We start from the raw sequence: 20763 nt of genomic DNA, 5'->3' as shown, positions 1-20763 counted from the left end.
AACAAACGTTAACATTGTTTTGCATGGATACATTTATAATTTGGTCCTTTATCTCAGTTGGACAGTTTAAGTACTTGTATATAGTTCTGTATTTTAGTGTTTTCTTTTGGTTCAGTTACTTCAGCTATATCTACAAACGAGTTAATTAAAATATAACAAAACCATATACCTGCTTTTCCCCCTCCTACTCCAACTCCCTAATGGAAATGGAATTTGTGTATTGGGTCTAGGGGAATTGAAGGGTTCACTGACTGTATTAGAAAGCCTGAATTACAGTTTTTCAAATGTGTATGTATACATACAGGGAGTTCTTTATCTTAAATAATATTTTAGATATGATAATATATACTCTTAAAATAGGACATTTTTGGAATGACTTCCTTTAAAAGTGGTTTTCTAAGTACTTGAAAATACTTTTTGAAAGTATCGAAACTTGAAAATGTTTGCAAAGAACTAATTTATTGGCCTTTACCCTTAGTAGACCTTTACACTGTTATTCAACTCTTCTATACTACAATGCTAATCCTGGCTCTGCATTCAGGAAACAGCAAAATCCACATTGTTAATGTTTGAATTAGTGATGGTTTTTTTTAAAAAATGACTTTCCCTCCCAGTTTTATTGGGGTATAATTGACAATTAAAAATTGTTATATTTAAGGTGTAGGACTTGATAACTTCATATACAATCAAGTTAATTAACATATCCGTCATGTCACATAATTACCATCTTTTTTTGTGTGTGGCGATAAAATGACTATTATTATTAATTTTATTTTTTTGTTAGATAAAATGACTTTTTAAAGTACTGTACTCTTGGCCGGGCGCGGTGGCTTACGCCTGGAATCCCAGCACTTTGGGAGGCCAAGGCGGGTGATCACTTGAGGTCAGGAGTTTGAGACCGGCCTGGCCAACATGGTGAAACCCTGGTCTTTACTAAAAATACAAAAATTAGCCGGGAGTGGTGGCGTACGCCTGTAGTCTCAGCTCCTTGGGAGGCTGAGGCAGGAGAATAGCTTGAACTTGGGAGGTGGAGGTTGCAGTGAGCCAAGATTGTGCCACTGCACTCCAGCCTGGGCGACAGAGGGAAACTCTGTGTCATAAATAAATAAATAAATAAATAAAATAAAGTATGGTACACTTATAAAGCCTTCCTTTTAAAAGTCAAATTCCAAGTTAGGATTTTCCTAAGGAAATAGATTCCTTTTTTAAAAGACTTCAATATTTAAACATTATGATTGTCTATCTACAGGGTTGTAGATTTAAGTATTTTTCTGATACATTTTCATTATTTGTATTTCTACAGATTTTTTAGCAGTGAATTACTGCTAAATAGTAAAATTGGAATAGAACAAATGGATAAATTTTTCTTGTAGCATTTACATTTCCAGTTATTTCACCATAGCATGTGCCCTTTCAATGGTAATATTCAAGCTTTGTAATTGATTTTACTTAAACTGATTAATTACCTCCTTTCTTCCCATCAAAGAAAATTATACTTCACAAAACTTCCTATTATGTTGTGGGAATGAAGATGAATAATTTCCCAGATGTTATTTATGATTAAAAGATATGTTTACTTAGAGCTCCCAAATCCACAAGATTCACCTGGGCCAATAGAGTGTTGTTTTAGACTAGCATGGATTTAGAGGATAGGCCAGGGATTTTAATCTTTGTGAGCCCTATCTAAATTTCAATGTAGGATTCTTTTTTTTGGCGGGAGGCGGGGGGCAGGGTGAGGCAGGGTTTTGCTCTGTCCCCCAGGCTGGTGTGCAGTGGCACCCTCATGGCTCACTGCAGCCTCCACGTCCTGGGCTCAAGGCCATCCTCCCACCTCAGCCTCCTGGAAATTTTTTTTTTTTTAAAGAATAATTATCAAAGTCAGAGATACCTGTAGGTTTAAATGTTTAAATGTAATAGTTTCTCAAATTACTGTATACTAGGTGTAGAGTAGTGCTTTTGGAAATCAGTGATTTATTAGCCACACAGATTTTATTATCCCATATATATACGGTTTTGTAAAGATAAACATTGTTAATAAAATAAACTATTATTTCAATACATTGCTTGTTTCTACTCATATTTCTTTCCTTTTGGACAGACACTCCTACAACTTTCTAACCCTTCTAAATTAAAAGATAGTAATTGATAAAAAAGTAATTTTAAGGTACTTCTCAAGGGAGTTATTTATTATAATGTATAAAATGTGTAAATTATGATTAGGCAGCCAGTGACAATTTTTTAGTGGAGATTGAATCTCATCTTTTTGTAAGGGGTTTATGAAGTCAGTGTCCTTTGAATATCATTAGAGTCAGTATGTACTGAAATGGATAATTTTGCGTGTAGATTACTCTTTAGTGCATCTTCAATACATCTGCATTCTAGATTACCAGGTTCTTCATAATATGTTGCCAAGTTACAGTATATTTATTATATGAAGATTAGTAACTTCTGACTTTTGCCTCTTTTTTTAGCCATTGGGGAAATGTTAGTGAAATATTTGTATTTTGTTTCTTTAGTCTTGAAATTTCAGTGAAAGCTGAAAAATGTATGATTTTAGTATTGAAAAATGACAGTCAATTGTGACAAACGTTAAGATATACTGATAATTCCTTAAGGCAGGACACCAAAGGCATATAAGTAATCATAACAACCATAGACACTATGATAGCTCTACTGTGGGTTTCATTGCTTCCTAAAATAGGATGAATGAAGTTGTAAGTGCTTAGAAGGTTTAGAAGCTTCTGGTAGCATGGAGCTTATGTTACAAGTATGCTTTAGGTCAGTGTTTTTAAAATGTTTTAAAAATGATCCATGATAAAAGTACATTTATGTGGCAACCTGTGATATACACAACAAAAATAAAGGATTCTCTAGGTGTATATATAAACCTTACTAGATGGGATGCGTTCTGTTTTTTTTCATATTGTTACAACTGTTGGTATTGAACTGGTAGAATACGCACTAATGAGTCTCAGCTTGAGGTTTGGAAAATTGTTCTAGATGGTGTGTAGTTCTTGTAATTTAATGTTGCTTCAGGTTTAAGGTGGGCAGGCTTCCCCAAGTACTTGAAGGAGATTAAAAAAAATTTTTTTTAAACACTGCTGATGGCTCACAGGGAAAATGTAAATAGTGAAACTTCATGTACATCTTGGACAAAATAACTAGGGTCGAACACTTTTAAATCTTTTCGGGTAGATATCTATTGTGGGATTGCTGACTTGTATGGTAAGTATGTTTAACTTTATAAAAAACTTCCAGACTGTCTTCCAAAGTAATTCTACCATACTGCATTCCCACCAGCAGTATATGAGAGTTCCAATTGCTCCACATTCTCATCAGCATTTGGTGTAGTGAGTCTTCCTAATTGTAGCCTTCATGGTAGGTGTGTAGAAATATATCATTGTTTTAATTTGCATTTCTCTTTTTTTGTTTTTGAGACAGAGTTTCGCTCTTGTCGCCCAGGCTGGAGTGCAATGGCATGATCTTGGCTTACCGCAACCTCCGCCTGCCGGGTTCAAGAGATTCTCCTGCCTCAGCCTCCCAAGTAGCTGGGATACAGGCATGCGCCACCACGCCCAGCTAATGTTGTATTTTTAGTAGACATGGGATTTTGCTATGTTGATCAGGCTGGTCTCGAACTCCTGACCTCAGGTGATCCACCTGCTTCGGCCTCCCAAAGTGCTGGGATTACAAGCATGAGCTGCTGCGCCTGGCCTTTAATTTGCATTTCTCTAGTGGTTAATGATGTTGAGTATCTTTTTGTGGCTTTTGTTTTTGTCATCCATATAGTCTGGTTAAATGTTCAGGTTTACCTTTTTAATATTGTAAGAATTCTATAATTCTTTATATAACAGTCCTTAATCAGATATGTACTTTACAAATATTTTCTGTCAGTTTATGTCTTTTTCTTAACAGGTTCTTTTATAGTTCATACTTTTTATGTCCTATCTAAGAATCTTTACCTAATCCAAGGTAACAAATATTTTTACTTTTTTTTTCCTGGAGATTTTCTCTTTTTACCTCTTACATTTAGGTCTGTGAACAATTTCGAGTTAAGTTTTACATATGTTGTAAGAGTCAAGTTTCATTTCTTTGCATATTAATGTGCAATTGATCTAACAGTGTATGTGAAAAGACTACTTTTTTCCCTTTGTTGAAAATCAATTGACCATAAATGTTTAAGTCAATTTCCTAGCCACATTCCATGGATCTAGCTTCATGTCTTTATACCGAGGATTGAAATCAGCTAGTGTGATACTTTAAACTTGGTCTTTTTTTTGAGACAGAGTCTTGCTCTGTCACCCAGGCTGCAGTGCAGTGGCTCGATCTTGGCTCACTACAAGCTCCGCCTCCTGGGTTCACGCCATTCTCCTGCCTCAGCCTCCGGAGTAGCTGGGACTACAGGCACCCGCCACCACGCCCGGCTAATTTTTTTGTATTTTTTAGTAGAGATGGGGTTTCACTGCGTTAGCCAGGATGGTCTCGATCTCCTGACCTTGTGATCTGCCCGCCTTGGCCTACCAAAGTGCTGGGATTACAGGCGTGAGCCACCGCGCCTGGCCGAAATTTGGTCTTTTTAAAAAAAATTTATAGTTATCCTGGCTATTCTGAACCCTTTCTATTTCCATAAAAATTTTAGAACTAGCTTGTCAATTTCTACAAAAAGACTTGGGATTTTGTGTTGAATCTATATATTATTTCAGGGAGAACTGACATGTTTACAATAGTGAATCTTCTCATCTATGGTTCTGGTTTGTCTCCGTGTATTAAGCATTCTTTGATTCTCTCAGCAGTGATTTGTATTTTTTGGTGTTAGGTTTATCCTTAAATATTTCATATTTGTAATGCTATTTTAGATGATATGTTTATTTATTTTTACTTTTTATTTGTACAAATTTATGGGTACATATGCAATTTTGTTACATGCATAGATTATGCTGCAGTCAAGTGAGGGCTTTTAAGGTATCCATCACCTGAATAACGTTCTTTGTCCTCATTAACGAATTTCTCATCATCCTCCCACCTCCTCATTCTTCCACTCCATTATGTATCATTCCACTCTTTGCATCTGTGTGAACACATTTGTTTAGAACACAACTTATGAATCCGAACGTCATACTTGTCTTTGTGTGCCTGGTTTGTTTAACCTAAGATAATGACCTCTAGTTCCATCCATGTTGCTGTATATGACATGATTTCATTCATTTTTTTTTTTTTTTTTTTTTTTTGAGATGGAGTCTCACTCTGTCGCCCAGGCTGTAGTGCAGTGGTGAGATCTCGGCTTACTGCAAGTTCCGCCTCTGAGGTTCACGCCATTCTCCTGCCTCAGCCTCCCAAGTAGTTGGGACTACAGGTGCCCGCCACCACGCCTGACTAATTTTTTTTTGTATTTTCAGTAGAGACAGGGTTTCACAGTGTTAGCCAGGATGGCCTCGATCCCCCGACCTTGTGATCTGCCCGCCTCGGCCTCCCAAAGTGCTGGGATCACAGGGGTGAGCCACGACGCCCAGCCTGATTTCATTCTTTGTTATGGCTGAATAGTATTCCATTGTGTATATATACCACATTTCCTTTACCTGTTCATCCATTGATGGACACTTGGGTTGATTCCATATCTTTGCTGTTGTGAATAGTGCTGCAGTAAACATACTGGTGCACATATCTTTTAGATATATTAATTTCTTTTCTTTTTGTAAAAATCTAGTAGTGGGATTGCTAGATGGAAAGATAGTTCTATTTTTAATTCTTGGAGAAATCTCCATACTGTTTTCCATAGAGGCTGTACTAATTTACATTCCCACCAATGGTATATAAGAGTTCCCTTTTTTTCACATGATAACCAACATTGTCTGTCTTTTTAATAAAAGACATTCTGACTAGGATAAGGTGATATCTCATTGTGAATTTGATTTGCATTTCTCTTATGACTGGTAATGTTGAGCATTTTTTCATATACCTGTTGGGTGTATGCTTTTGAAAAATGTCTATTCATGTGTTTTGCCTACTTTTTAATAGGATTGTTAGATTTTTTTGGTTGTTGAATCGTTTGAGTTCCTTGTATAGTCTGGATATTAGTCCCCTGTTGGATGAATAATTTGCAAATATTTTCTGTCATTCAACAGGATTGGTTGTCTCTTCAATCTGTTATTTCTTTTGCCATGCAGAAGCTTTTTAGTTTAATTGAGTCCCATTTGTCTGTTTTCTAGTATCTTTATAGTTTTGGGTCTTACACTTAAGTCTTTAATCCACCTTGAGTTGATTTTTATGTATTAGTGAGAGATAAGAGTTCAATTGCATTCTTCTGCATATGGATATCTAATTTTCTCGGCACCATTGATTGAAGAGGGCTTCGTTTCCACAGTGTATGTTCTTGTCGGCTTTGTCAAACATCAGCTGGCTGCAAGTATGTGGCTTTATTTCTGGGTTCTCTATGCTGTTCCATTGACCTGTGTGTCTTATTTTTATACCAGTAACCTGCTGTTCTGTTTAGTATAGTCTTGTAATATAATTTGAAGTTAGATAATGTGATGCCTCTGGCTTTATTCTTTTTGCTCAGCATTGCTTTGGCTATTGGGGCTTCTTTTTGGTTCCATATGAATTTTAGGATTGTTTTTTCTAATTTTGCAAAAAATTAACTTGGTATTTTGATAGGGATTGTATGGAATATGTCGGCTGCTTTGTACAGTATGATCATTTTAATGATATTCTTCTGAATATCCAGTGATCATGGGATGTTTTTCCATTTGTGTCATGTATAATTTCTTTTAGCTGTGTTTTGTAGTTCTCCTTGTAGGGATTTTACCTCTGGTTAAATATATTCCTAGTTTGTGTGTGTGTGTGTGTGTGTGTTTATAATTTCTTTTTTCTTTTTTTTTTTTTTCGTTTTTGAGACGGAGTCTCACCCTGTCACCCAGGCTGGAGTGCAGTGGCACAATCTCGGCTTACTACAACCTCCGGCTCCCAGGTTCAAGCGATTCTCCTGCCTGAGCCTCCAGAGTAGCTGGGACTACAGGTGCGCACCACTATGCCCAGCTAATTTTTGTGTGTGTGTGTATTTTTAGTAGAGACAGGGTTTCACCATGTTGGCCAGGATGGTCTCACTCTCTTGACCTTGTGATCCACCCACCTTGGCCTCCCAAAGTGCTGGGATTACAGGTGTGAGCCACCACACCCGGCCTTTTTTTTTGTTATTTGTAGCTATTGTAAATGGGATTGTGTTCTTGATTTGGTTTTCATCTTGAATCATTATTGGTGTGTAGAAACACTACTAATTTTTGTATGTTGATTTTGTATCTTGCAAGTTTACTGAATTCATTTACCAAATCTAAGAGTTTTTTTTTTTTTTTGAGACAGAATTTCATTCTGTTGCCCAGGCTGGAGTGCAATGGCACAATCTCAGCTCACTGCAAGCTCTGCCTCCTGGGTTCAAGTGATTCTCCTGCCTCAGCCTCCCGAGTAGCTGGGATTACAGACATGTGCCACCACACCCGGCTAATTTTTGTAGTTTTAGTAGAGACGGGGTTTCACCATGTTGGCCAGCTGGTCTTGAACTACTGACCTCAGGTGATCTGGCCACCTCAGCCTCCCAAAGTGCTGGGATTACAGGCATGAGCTACCGCGCCTGCCAAATCTAAGAGTTTTTGTGGGGAGTCTTTAGGTTTTTCTAGATATAAGATCATATCATCAGGAAACAGGGATAATTTCACTCCTTCCTTTATAATTTTGATGCCTTTTGTTTCATTCTCTTGCCTGATTGCTCTGGTTAGGACTTCCAATACTATATTGAAGAGTGGTGAAAGTAGGCATCCTTGTTTTCTTCCAGTTCTTAAAGGAATGCTTTCATCTTTTCCCTATTCAGTATGATGTTAGTTACAGGTTTATCATATATGGCCTTTATTATTTTGAGGTATGATCTTTCTATGCCTAGTTTACTGAGGGTTTTTCTTATGAAGGAATGTTGAATTTTATTAAATGCTTTTTTCGCGTCTATTAAGATGATCATATGGTTTTTGTCCTTCATTCTGTTGATATGATGTATCACATTTATTGATTTGCATATGTTGACCTATCCTTGCATTCCCGTTATAAAACCCACTTGATCATGGTGTATTATCTTTTTGATTTGGTGTTGGATTTGGTTTGCTAGTATTTTGTTGAGGATTTTTGCATTTGTGTTCATTAGTCTGTAGTTTTCTTTTTATTCTGTATCCTTTGTTTTGTGTCCTTCTTTGATTTTCTTATCAGGGTGATAATGGCCTTATAGAATAAGTTAGGGAGAGGCCTGTCCTTGATTTTTTGGAATAGTTTCAGGAGTATTGATATTACTTCTTCGTACATTTGGTAGAATTCGGCTGTGAAGCCATCTGGTACTGGGCTTTTCTTTGTTGGGAGATTGTAAAAATTACTGATTAATTCTTGCTGCTCATTATTGGTCTATTCAGATTTTCTGTTTCTTTTTGGTTCATTCTTGGTAGGTTGTGTTTTTCTGGGAATGTATCTATTTCCTGTAGGTTTTCTAGTTTATGAGTATATAGTTCATTATAGTCTGTGATGATCTTTGTACTTCTGTGGAATCAGTTGTAATGTCTCCTTTTTCATTTCTGATTTTATTTGGCTCTTCTCCCTTCTTTTCTTGGTTAGTCTGGAAAGTGGTTTCTCAATTTTTTTTATCTCTCTGAGGAATCAGCTTTTCATTTCATTGACCTTTTGTGGTTTTTTTTTTTTCAGTCCATATTTCATTTAGTTCTGCTCTGATCTTTATTTCTTTTCTTCTGCTAGTTTTGGGTTTGGTTTTTTCTTGGTTTTCTGGTTCCTCGAGGTGCGTTCTTAGATTATTAACTTCTAATCTTTCTCCTTTTTGATGTAGGAATTTATTGCTGTGTTCTTCTTAGCACTGCTTTTGCTGTATCCCACAGGTTTTGGTATGTTGTGTTTACATTTTCATTTGTTTCAAAAACATTTTTTAAAATTTCTGTCTTAATTTCTTCATTGACCCTATTGTCATTCAGGAGCATGTTGTTTAATTGCTGTGTATTTGTAAGGTTTGTAAATTTTCTCTTGGTATTGATTTCTAGTTTTATTCTGCTGTTGTCTGAGAAGGCACTTGATGTGATTTCAGTTTTAAAAAATTTGTTGAGACTTTGTTTTGTGGCTTAACATATGGTCTGTCTTGGAGAATGTTCCATATGCTGATGAAAATATTGTATATTCTGTAGTTGTTGGATAGAATGTTTTGTAAATGTCTGTTAAGTTCATTTGGTCTAAAGTCCAGTTTAACTCCAGTGTTTCTTTGCTGATTCTTTGTCTAGATGATCTGTCTAATGCTGTAAGTGGGGTGTTGAATTTTCACGCTATTGTGTTGCAGTGTATCTCTTTCTTTAGGTCTGGTAATACTTGTTTTATGACTCTTAGTACTCCAGTGTCGGGTGCAAATATGTATTTAGAATTGTTATATATTCTTGCTGAATTGGTCTCTTTAATATTATATAACGACTTTCTTAGTCCTTTTTTTTTTTTTTTAACTGTTTTTAGATGGTTTTTTCTCTTGCCATTTTTAGGATTCACTCTTCACTTTGACTTCAGACAGTCTGATTATAATGTTGCCATGGTGGAGACCTTTTTACACTGTATTTGTCTGGTGATTGCTGAGCCTCTCATATCTGGATCTCTAAATCTCTTAACTAGCAGTCATCTGTCCTGTGCTGTGCCAAGGATGAAATAATTTTGTGTTTTGTCTCTCCTTGGTAGAGTTTGTCACCCCCAAGTAAGAACTAAGGCTCTGAGAAAATAAGTTTTGCCCAACCTAAGTGTAGTATGTTCAAGTCAGATATTTAAACCTAATCCAACATTTCTTGCCCCAACCATCTCTATAAGTAATAATTCTCAACTAGTCTAGTAAAGGAGATAGGTATGTGAATAAATTACAAAGTTGTAATTTATTTAATGGTTTAATGATTACACAACCATTAAAAATGAGCAATAGCTGTATATTTATTGTCATTGAAATACATTCACCATGTGTTATTTTATTTTATTTTTTTGAGGTGGAGTCTCACTCTGTTGCCCAGGCTGGAGTACAGTGGCATGATCTCAGCTCACTGCACCCTCCGCCTCCCAGGTTCAAGCGATTCTCCTACCTCAGCCTCCCGAGTAGCTGGGACTACAGGTGCCCATCACCACACCCGGCTAATTTTTGTATTTTTAGTAGAGATGGGGTTTTGACATGTTGATCAGGCTGGTCCTGAATTCCTGACTTCAGGTGATCCACCCACCTCGGCCTCCCAAAGTACTGGGATTACAGGTGTGAGCCACCACGCATAGCAATCACCATGTGTTATTGAGTGGTAATACAGATTCCAGAACAGAATGAATATCATGATCCCAGTCATTTATTCACTGATTCAGCAAACGTATATTGAATGCATACTTTGTGGCAGGCACTGTATTAGGTATTTGGAATACATGGGTCAATAAAGCAGTGTTCTTACGGAGTTTATAACCTATTAATATAAAAGAATGCCAGAGTAGAGTCAGAATTATAAGAGGCAGCTTGAGGTACAGAAAGACTTGAGTTGGAAGCCACAATGGTAAGTTCATCCATAACAAGTGTGTAATTCTTGGGAGAAGATTCTTCATAGCTCTTTGGATTTCTGAACATCTTGGGAGCAGAGGCACTAGTCGTTTTGTTCTGGACTATCTTCTCAGTGAGGTTTATATAGTGAATAGCCTTGGAATATATAACAATTCTAAATATATATTTGCACCCAACACTGGAGTACTGAGAGCCTCTTGAGCCAAGGACAAATTTGTTGTTCAGTTTAATAATGTCTCCTTAGGGATAAAGGTCGGGCAGATTTGCTTGATAAAAGATTTAGGTTCCCCAAGTTCAAGATTCCTCAGCTGTGATTAAAACCCATTACATGCACAGCATCTATCCAGGCATCTTCAAGTTTCCCTATGAGACTTGGATTACAGGAAGAACCAATGTAAACCTGAAGCTCATACTGCTTGCCATACATGAGTAGTAAATTTTTTTGCCTCTGACTTAGGAGTTTGGTGTCTTTTGCTAGCATTCAAGAAAGGTAGCAGTCCAATTGGTTACCTTGCAAATAGGCCAGACCCTTCACAGCTTTTAATAGCATTCAGATGTGAGTTTATTTTTATTTTAATTTGAGGAGGCTCAGTTCTATTAAGGTACTGTTCTTATTTTATGGTGGGTTTTAGCTTCTATTTCTTGGTATTACATTTAATTACTAAAAGGGTAGTGGATGTTTTTGCTAGTTTGCTCTAGAAGTACACTTTATGAGTTGTCTGGACGATGCAATAAATTTTATCTCCAAAGTCATGTATAAAAATGTCATTCAAAAGCTATCTATTTAGCCACAATGTGTTATGCCTCTATACATGTTCTAATGTGCAAATGTCATATAGTAGAAGAGTTCTTGCTAAAACAGCTTACTTTATCTTCTATTCTTAGGTTCTGCCACCATTTTCTCCAGACTGAAGTGGCTAGAGCCATGTTTTCAAACGCAGGTTTTAAAATTTTGACAAAAAGTTTCCAATACTTTAATATTTTAATGTGTTTTAATTGCTGTCATATTGTTAATTTGAATACTTTGTTTCTTAACTCCTATAACTCAATGAGATTACCAATCCTTTGACCAAAAGGAAATGAGTTTTTAAAAATTTATCTTTTTTACTGAAGTTAGAATCTTTTTACAAGCGAAAATCTGATAAGTTAATTATCTGAAGTACAACCTACTTCATGAAAACATGTTACTGAATTTCTCTAAGTTGTTTTATTTCAGTAAGTTTAGAAACCATAGAGCATCTCCCTCCCCAAAATAAAAGCCCCCATAATTATCCATAATTTTTTTTTAACTTATATGTTCATCCTTTACCTAGCCATCTTACCAGTTAAATAACATGGAGAAAGAAGTAAAACAAATTGGCTTCAAGAGGCTCTTGATTTTGACATGGAATGGCAAGAAAGTGCAATAGAGAAATCTGCCCTTTGTGACAGTATACAGAAAGTATAGGCAGATACAATTTTATGAGAGATCTCAGCCTGATTACTTAATTATTGTTCTTTGTTGTAAATTCAGCCTTCTTTCATTACAGCTTCTGAATAAACATGCTTTTTGATCTGTGTTTGGTAAAGATGATTCATTCCTTAAAGGGACAGATTTCTCTTTTTCAAAGAAGGAACTTGCTCTGTTTTTGCAGTATTTAAACTGTTCTGCTATTGATGGACATTTATGCTGATTTTTAATGCCAGATTTCATCATTGTAATGTTAACTTTAACGTTTCTGAAATTGAGAAATGTTTAAAAATAGTTGGTACTTACTATTGCTGTTTGCCATCCTATTTAAAATTAAAAACCTTACTCCCTACCTCCAGTCATCTTTTATCTCTTTTTCCTGCTTTATTTTTCTGCATAGCACTATACTAACTTATAGCACTTATACCGATTATTGTTTTTCTCCTCTCATAAGCAGGTAGAAATCTTTTTGTTTTATTTTACCATCGTAAAATATACTTTACCTGACACAGAGTGAGTGCCCAATAAATATTTGTTGAATGAATAAATGAAGAAATGTACGAGTGTTTATTGTGGTCCAGATACTGTGCTAAGCCCTTTCTGTCCTTAAAATAACTACAGGCCGGGCGTGGTGGCTCACACCTGTAATCCTAGCACTTTGGGAGGCCAATGCGGGTGGATCAGTTGAGGTGAGGAGTTTGAGACCAGCCTGGCCAACATGATGAAATCCTGTCTCTACTAAAAATACAAAAGTTAGCTGGGCGTGGTGCTGTGTGCCTGTGATCCCAGCCACTTGGGAGGCTGAGGAAGGAGAATTGCTTGAACTTGGGAGGCAGAGGTTGCAGTGAGCTGAGATCGTGCCACTGCACTCCAGCCTGGGCAACAGAGTGAGACTGTGTCTCAAAAAACAAACAAACAAAAAACTGCATGAGGTAGAGGTATTCTAATGAGGAAACTAAGTCTTAGGCGGAGGTTAAATTGCCCAGTATCACTCAGTTTATAAATGGTGGAGCTGAAATTAGAGCATGAATTTACTTTTCATGCCAGATCCTAGGCTCCTAATTTCTGTGTTATATTTTTCTCAGTATTTGTGTGATTTACTTAATCTGTTCTTTCTTTTTAAACAGGAAGAAGAGAATTTATCCAAAGATTAAAACTTGAAGCAACCCTTAATGTGCATGATGGTTGTGTAAGTAATAGTTAATTCTCAACTCTGAAGGGATTTGATACTAAGTGTTTAAGTGTTTGATGAAATGTCCCAATCCTCCCAGAAAGGATTGTGACTATAATAAAATGGGAGAATAAAGTTTTACATTAAAATATAAAATTATATTTTGAATCTAGAAGAGTGTATGCAAGATTTTTTAAAGTGCAGATGAGTTTTCTAATATTATTGAAAGGCTTCCATCTCATTCACTGTACTGAAACTGCTTTTGTGACTTCATGTCTCCAAATGTAGTGTTCACTTCTTAGAAACTTTAGACATATCACTCAAACATATCCTCTTTTTTTTTCATACTTTTTTTGGTTTGTTTTTGTTTTTGTTTTTGAGACAGAGTCTCACTCTGTTGCCCAGGCTGGAGTGCAGTGGCGCAATCTCAGCTCACTGCAAGCTCAGCCTCCCTGCAAGCTCCGCCTCCCGGGTTCACGCCATTCTCCTGCCTCAGCCTCCTGGGTAGCTGGGACTACAGGTGCCCGCCACCATGCCTGGCTAATTTTTTTGTATTTTTTAGTAGAGACAGGGTTTCACTGTGTTAGCCAGGATGGTGTCGATCTGACCTCATGATCCTCCTGCCTTAGCCTCCCAAAGTGCTGGGATTACAGGTGTGAGCCACTGTGCCCATCCCATATCCTCTTTTTTGAAATACTTTTTCTCTTGGCTTTTGCTAACACCATACTCTCTTGGTTTTCTTCCTATTTCAATCCATTGACTTGCTACATCTTCTCTGTCTCAGCTGACTCCTCCACATATGTTCCTTCACATGTTGGTTGCACGAAGACTCTGTCCTGGTATCTCCCACCCTCTTTTCTCTCCAGCTCAAAATGACCCTATCTAGTCCCATGGCTAAAAAAAAAAAAAAAGAAAAGAAAACATGACTTCTGCCTCTTCCCAGAGTTTTTATATCCAACTTTCTACTTAACATGTCCAGTTGCATGTCTAATAGGCATCCCAAATTTAGCAGATCCAAAACAGAGCTCTTTTCAATTTTTATTATAAAAATTTCAAATGTACTTTTCATGTACTTGTGACCTAGACTTAGTAATTATCAAGATTTTGCCATATTTTCTTTTCTGTTTTATTTTCTTCCCCCATCCACCTTGCTGAAGATCCACCTTGCTGAAGATCCACCTTGCTGAAGATATATTATTTTACCTTTATATGTAAGCCTAAAAAGCGATTGACATTTTCTTATATAACCAAAATGCCATTAGGTAATTTAATAATATTGACTTTTTTTGGTATTATCTAATATATAGTCCATATTTTCTTTGTTTTAAAATGTCTTTTTATTGTTATTTGTTCAAAAGATGATCCAAGGACACCTCTGCCTTGTATATTTTATGCCTTATGCCTAGAATTCTCTTCTCCCACTTACCTGTAAAGCTTACCTTCTCATTTTATTTAGCTCTCTTTTCAAATGTTGCCTACCAAAGCAGCATTCCCTGAACACCCTAATTAAACAGCATGCCACGCCTGGTCAGTATCTTTCTCCTTATATTATTATTATTATTGATAGTGCTTACTATCTGGCATTATAATTAACAAACCAATTTATTTGTTCATAGTCTACACTTTTGCCCCCCTGCCTTGGCATATTGGACCAAAAAAATACCTTCACAAATTTATTTTTTAAATTTACTATCAACAGGAATGCCTGAAACAGATGTGGCACTTTATGAATTATTCATTAATGAGACAGAGTATATTATGTGTTAGATTAATTATTATTATTATTTTTTGATATGGGGTCTTGCTCTGTCACCAAGGCTGGAGTGCAGTGGTGCAATCTTGGCTCACTGCAACCTCCGTTTCCCGGGTTCAAGCAGTTCTCTGCTGCAGCCTCCCGAGTAGCTGGGATTACAGGCACCCACCACCACACCTGGCTAATTTTTGTGTTTTTAGTAGAGACTGAGTTTCACCATGTTGGCCAGGCTGGTCTTGAACTCCTGGCCTCAGGTGATCTGCCTGCCTTGGCCTCCAAAAGTGCTGGGATTGCAGGTGTAAGCCACTGTTCCTGGCCCAACATTTTTTGCAAGTTTAAACATACCTTTGTTCTCTGCTTTCGTACTTCATTGGTGATCTGAGTGGATACAGGATTCTAGGTGGGACATTATTTTCACTCTGTAGTTTTTTGTTTGTTTGTTTTGAGACTGAGTCTCACTCTGTCTTCCAGGCTGGAGTGGAGTGGCACAATCTCAGCTCACTGCAACCTCCACCTCCTGGGTTCAACTGATTCTTGTGCCTCAGCCTCCTGAGAAGCTGAGATTACAGTCTGCACCACCGTGCCTGGCTAATTTTTGAATTTTTAGTAGAGACGGGGTTTCGCCATGTTGGCTAGGCTGGCCTCGAACTCCTGACCTCAGGTGATCCTCCCAAAGTGCTGGGATTACAGGTGTGAGCCACCGCACCCCACCCACTCTGTAGTTTTCAAGGTCTTACACAAATGTTTTCTAGTATTCACTTCAGCTGGTAAGACTGTTGCCAGCCTAATCACTTTTTGTTATTATATAATAACTTTAATTACTTTTGTGTATTACCCCATAGATTTGTGCTTAAATTTTTATTTATTTTTTATTTTTTTATTTTTTTGAGATGGAGTCTCGCTGTGCCGCCCAGGCTGGAGTGCAGTGGCACAATCTCGGCTCACTGCAAGCTCCGCCTCCCGGATTCACGCCATTCTCCTGCCTCAGCCTCCTGAGTAGCTGGGACTACAGGCGCCCACCACCACGCCCAGCTAATTTTTGGTATTTTTAGTAGAGACGGTGTTTCACTGTGTTAGCCAGGATGGTCTCGATCTCCTGACCTCATGATCCACCCGCCTCTGCCTCCCAAAGTGCTGGGATTACAGGCGTGAGCCACCGCACCCGGCAAATTTTTATATTTTTAAGAGCTTTATTGAGATATGATCAGCTGTACATATTTAAAGTGTACTATTTGATATGTTTAACACATGTAAACATACACAGTCATCACCACATTCAAAATGATAAAATATCAATCATCCCCTAAAAGTTTGCCCATGTGCCCTCTCATTCCTTACACATCACCCTCAACCCCAGTCAACCAGTGATCTCTATTCTGTCACTATAAATCAGTTTGCATTTTCTAGAATTTTAAATAAACGGAATCATTGATTATGTATCCTTTTTTCATTTGGCTTTTTTTACTTTAAATTTTGCTTAGAATAATTATTTTGGGATTCATGTTGTTGAGTGTATCAATAATTTATTACTTTTTATTGCTGAGGAGCATTTATTGTATGGATAAATCATGTTTATATCTGTTCACCTGTCAGTGGACATTGGGTTGTATCCAGTTGAGGACTATTACAAATAAAGTTGCCATGAATATTCGTGTTGCGTCTTTGTATGAACATATGCTTTTATTCTTTTTTGATAAATACCTTTGAGTGGAATGAATGGGTCATATGGTAGGTACCTGCTTAACTTGTTAAGAAACCAGTTGTTTTCCAGTATCGTTGTACCGTTTAACATTCCCACTGTTAGTATGTAGAAATTCCAGTGGGTCCATGTCCTCACCAGCATTTGGTGTGGTCAGTTTTTTTTTTTTTTTTTTTAAGACATTCTAACAGGCATCTAGTAGTATGTTGTGGTTACATTTCCTGCCCCGTTAATTTTTACGTATTCATCTGTATTCTGGAAACTTCCTCAACTCTCATATTCATTCAAGTAGCTTTTTTTTCCTTAAGATTTTATAGGATATTCTATGTAAATAATCAAGTCATCTGAATTAAGTTAGTTTTACTTCTTTTCTAGTCTGGATTCCTTTTATTTCGTTTTCTTGACTTATTTCACTGGTTAGTATTCTACTATAAGATTGAATAGAAGGAGTGGAATCAGACATCCTTGTCTTGTTCTGATCTTAGAAGGAAAACAGGGTCTCCCTCTGTTTCCCAGATTGGAGTGCAGTGGCACAATCATAGCTCACTATAGCCTCGACCTCCTGGGCTCAAGCTATCTTCCCACCTCAGCCTCCAGAGTTAGCTGGGACCATAGGTGCATGCCACCCATCCCAGCAAATGTGTTTGTTTTTTGTAGAGGTGGGGTCTCATTATGTTGCCCGTCTGGTCTTGAACTCCTTGGCTCAAGTGATACCTCCCACCTCAACCTCCCAAAGCAAAGTGCTGGGATTACAGGTATGAGCCGCTGTGCTTAGCTAAGAACATTGTCTCTTTCTATTTAGTATGATGTCATCAGTTTTTTCATGGATGCTTGTTGTCAGGTTGAGGATGTTCTCCTCTATTACTAACTTGCTAAGAGCTATCATGAATCATTGCTGGATTTTGCCAAGTGTCTTTTTTTTTTCTGGGAAATGTCTAACTATAATTCCATTTATTTAGTAAAAATAAACTATTCAGGGTATCTGTGTCTTGAGTGAACCTTGTTTAATATGTGTGCTTCACTGAATTTATTTTATGTAAATTGTTGAATTTATTGACATAAAATTGTTCATAATATTCCCTTATGTTTTTAAGTATCTGTAGAATCTGTAGTGTATGTTACTGTGTTTCTCATTACTGATATTGGTAGTATTTTCTCCATGTTTTTTCCTGATTAGTTTGGCTAGAGACTTGTTAATTTTGTCTTCTCCAAGAACCAACCTCTGGTCTCATTAATTGTCTCCGTTGTTTTTCTGTTTTCTATTTCATTGATTTCTGCTAATATATTTATTATTTGAGTCTTCTGCAGACTTTGGGTTTAATTTGCTCTTTGTTTTGTAATTTTTTGAGTGGAAGCTGAGGTCATTGATATGAGACCGTTGTCTTTTCTAAAATAGAGGTTTTTTTGGTGCTGTAAATTTTCTTCTAAATATTGTTTTAGCTGTAATCCATAAATTGAGATATGTTGCATTTTTATTTTCATTGAGTTCAAAATACTTTTTAATTTATTTTGTAATTTCTTCTTTGACCATCTGTTATTTCTATGGCCATCTGTTATTTCTTAGTTTTCCAACGTATCTTTATGTTAATGATTTCTGATTTAATTCCATTTTGGTCAGAGAACATACTTTCAATGACTTGTAGTCTTCTATTTAAATATATTAAGATTTGTTTTGTGGCCCAGAATGTCATCTCTATTGGTAAATGTTTCTTGTACACTTAAAAAATGTATATTTTGCTGTTTTTTAGTTGTTACAAGCATGATGATAAATCTGGTCCATGTGCTGACATGTTGACTAAAAGTGGACATTTATTTTTTTTTAATTTAGATGTGCTCACATACTATAAAATTGACCCATCTTAAGTGTTCAATTCGGTGGTTTTTAGTGTATTTGTAAAGTTGTGGAGCCATCACCACTATTTAATTCCTCTAATTTTAATCATCTGAAAAAGAGTACCAATTATCAGTCACCATTTCCCCTCTATTTAGCAGTTAGCAATCACTAATACTTTCTGTCTCTACCAATGTGCGTATTCTGACATTTCATATAAATGGAACCATACAATATTGGCTGTTAATGTAAGGGTTCTTTCACTTAGTGTAATGTTTTCAAGGTTAATCCATGTTGTAGTATGTGTCAGTATTTCATTCCTTTTTATGATTGAATAAATATTTCATTGTACAGATATACCACATTTAATCTGTTCATCAGTTGTTGGATATTTGGGTTGTTTCCATTTTTTGGCAATTATGAATAATGCTGCTGTGAACATTTGTATACAAATTTTTGTGTGTTGTAAGTTTTCAATTATCTTGGCTGTATACCTAGTTGCAGAATTGCTAGGTCATATGGTAAACTGATATCTCACTTTTTGAGGAGGTATCAAAACTGTTTTCCAAAGAGCTGTACCATTTTACATTTCTGACAGCAATATACAGGGTTCCAGTTTCTTGACATCCTTGCCAACTCTTATTTTCTGTTTCTTTAAAAAATTATTTTAATCATCCTAGTGGATGTGAAGTGGTAATTTGTTGTGATTTTGGTTTTTATTTCTCTGATGACTAATGATGTTGAGCATCTTTCTATGTGCATATGAAGGTATGAGTCATTTACATACCTTCTTTGGAGAAATGTCTATTTAAATCATTTACCTATTTTTAATTGGATTGTTTGTCTTTTTGTTGTTGAGTTGTGTTTGTATATTCTGGGACTCTTATCATGGGACTCTTATCAGATATATGATTTGCAAATATTTCCCTTCATTCTATGAGTTGTCTTTTCGCCTTCTTCATAGTGTCCTTTAATGTACAAAAGTTTTTAATTTTGGTGAAGTCTAATTTCTTTTTGCTGTTTGCTTGGGCTGTTGGTGCTGTATTTAAGAAACTTGCTTAATCACTGGTCGTGAAGATTTATACCTGTTTTCTCCTAAGAGTTGTATAGTTTTAGCTCTTCTGTTTAGATATTTGATCTATTTTCAGTTAATTTTTATATGGTATAAAGTAGGGGTCCAAGGTGTTTTTTTTTTGTTCTTTTGTTTTTTTTTTGGTGGCGATTATCTAGTTGTCTCAGCACCATTTGGTGAAAAGACTTTTCTTTCATTGAATGGTCTTGGATCTCTTGTCAAAAAAATCACTTGACCATAAATAGAAGAGTTTATTTCTGAACTCTTAATTGCATTACATGGATCTGTATGTCTTTGTTTTTGCCAGTACCACACAGTCTTGATTACTGTAGTTTTGTAATAAGTTTTTCTAGTTTTATTTTAGGTGACTTGGTTTTATGCCTGTGAACACTAAATAAATTCAAATAAGTAAATTTACACAGTGAAACTTAATGGCTCAGAGATTTCATTGTAAAATATCAGAACATTGTGTTTACTAAATGACAGTCAATATTTAACGCTTTATTTTGAATTTTTTAGAGCAGTTTTAGGTTCATAGCAAAATTGAGAGGAAGGTATGGGAATTTCTCATATATCGCCTGCCCACATACTTGCATAGCATTTTCCATTATCAACATCTTCCACCTGAGTGGTACATTTGCTATATTTCATGAGCCTACATTAATACATCATAATCCACCCAAAGTCCATAGTTTACAATAGGGCTCACTCTTGGTTTCAGGCATCTTATGAGTTTGGACAAATGTACAATGATATATATCCACCATTATAGTATCATGTGGAGTTGTTTCACTGCCTTAAAAATCTTCTGTGCTCTGCCTATTTATCACCCACCTTCCGAACTCCTGATGACCACTGATCTTTTTATAGTCTCCATAGTTAAGCCTTTTCCACAATGTCATATAATTGGAATCACATAGTATGTAGCCTTTTCAGATTAGTTTTCTTTCACTTAGCAATATACATTTAGGTTTCCTCTATCTTTTCATAGCTTCTAGCCCATTTCTTTTTAGAGCTGAATAATACTTCATTCTGTAGATGTACCACAGTTTGTCCATTCACTTGCTGAAGGACATCTTGGGTGCTTCCAAAAATTGGCAGTTATGAGTAAAGTTGCCATAAACGTTTGTGGGCAGGTGTTGGTGTGCACATACGTTTACGTTCGTGTGCAGGTGTATGTGTGGACATACGTTTTC

At 36.4% G+C, this 20763-nt stretch overlaps 1 protein-coding gene across 23 annotated transcripts in view; it reads left to right on the top strand.

Annotated features, from left to right (window-relative positions):
• The window catches only part of DCAF6 (DDB1 and CUL4 associated factor 6), a 138349-nt gene that overhangs the window by 2540 nt on the left and 115046 nt on the right, over nucleotides 1–20763 (top strand). For all 23 annotated transcript variants that reach the window (XR_010157391.1, XR_010157383.1, XM_063811648.1 and 20 more), the window contains exon 2: nucleotides 13169–13230. Coding sequence is in view for 9 of the 23 variants with exons in the window: in XM_001174797.7 (XP_001174797.2) it covers nucleotides 13169–13230 (62 nt within the window). In the remaining 14 variants the exon portion in view is untranslated. The remainder of the gene's footprint in view (nucleotides 1–13168; nucleotides 13231–20763) is intronic.

This window comes from Pan troglodytes, chromosome 1 (assembly GCF_028858775.2).
Source record: "Pan troglodytes isolate AG18354 chromosome 1, NHGRI_mPanTro3-v2.0_pri, whole genome shotgun sequence".
NCBI classification, from domain to species: Eukaryota; Metazoa; Chordata; class Mammalia; order Primates; family Hominidae; genus Pan; species Pan troglodytes.
The sequence above is the reverse complement of the archived record's forward strand: the minus strand, read 5'-3'. Positions and strand labels throughout refer to the sequence as shown.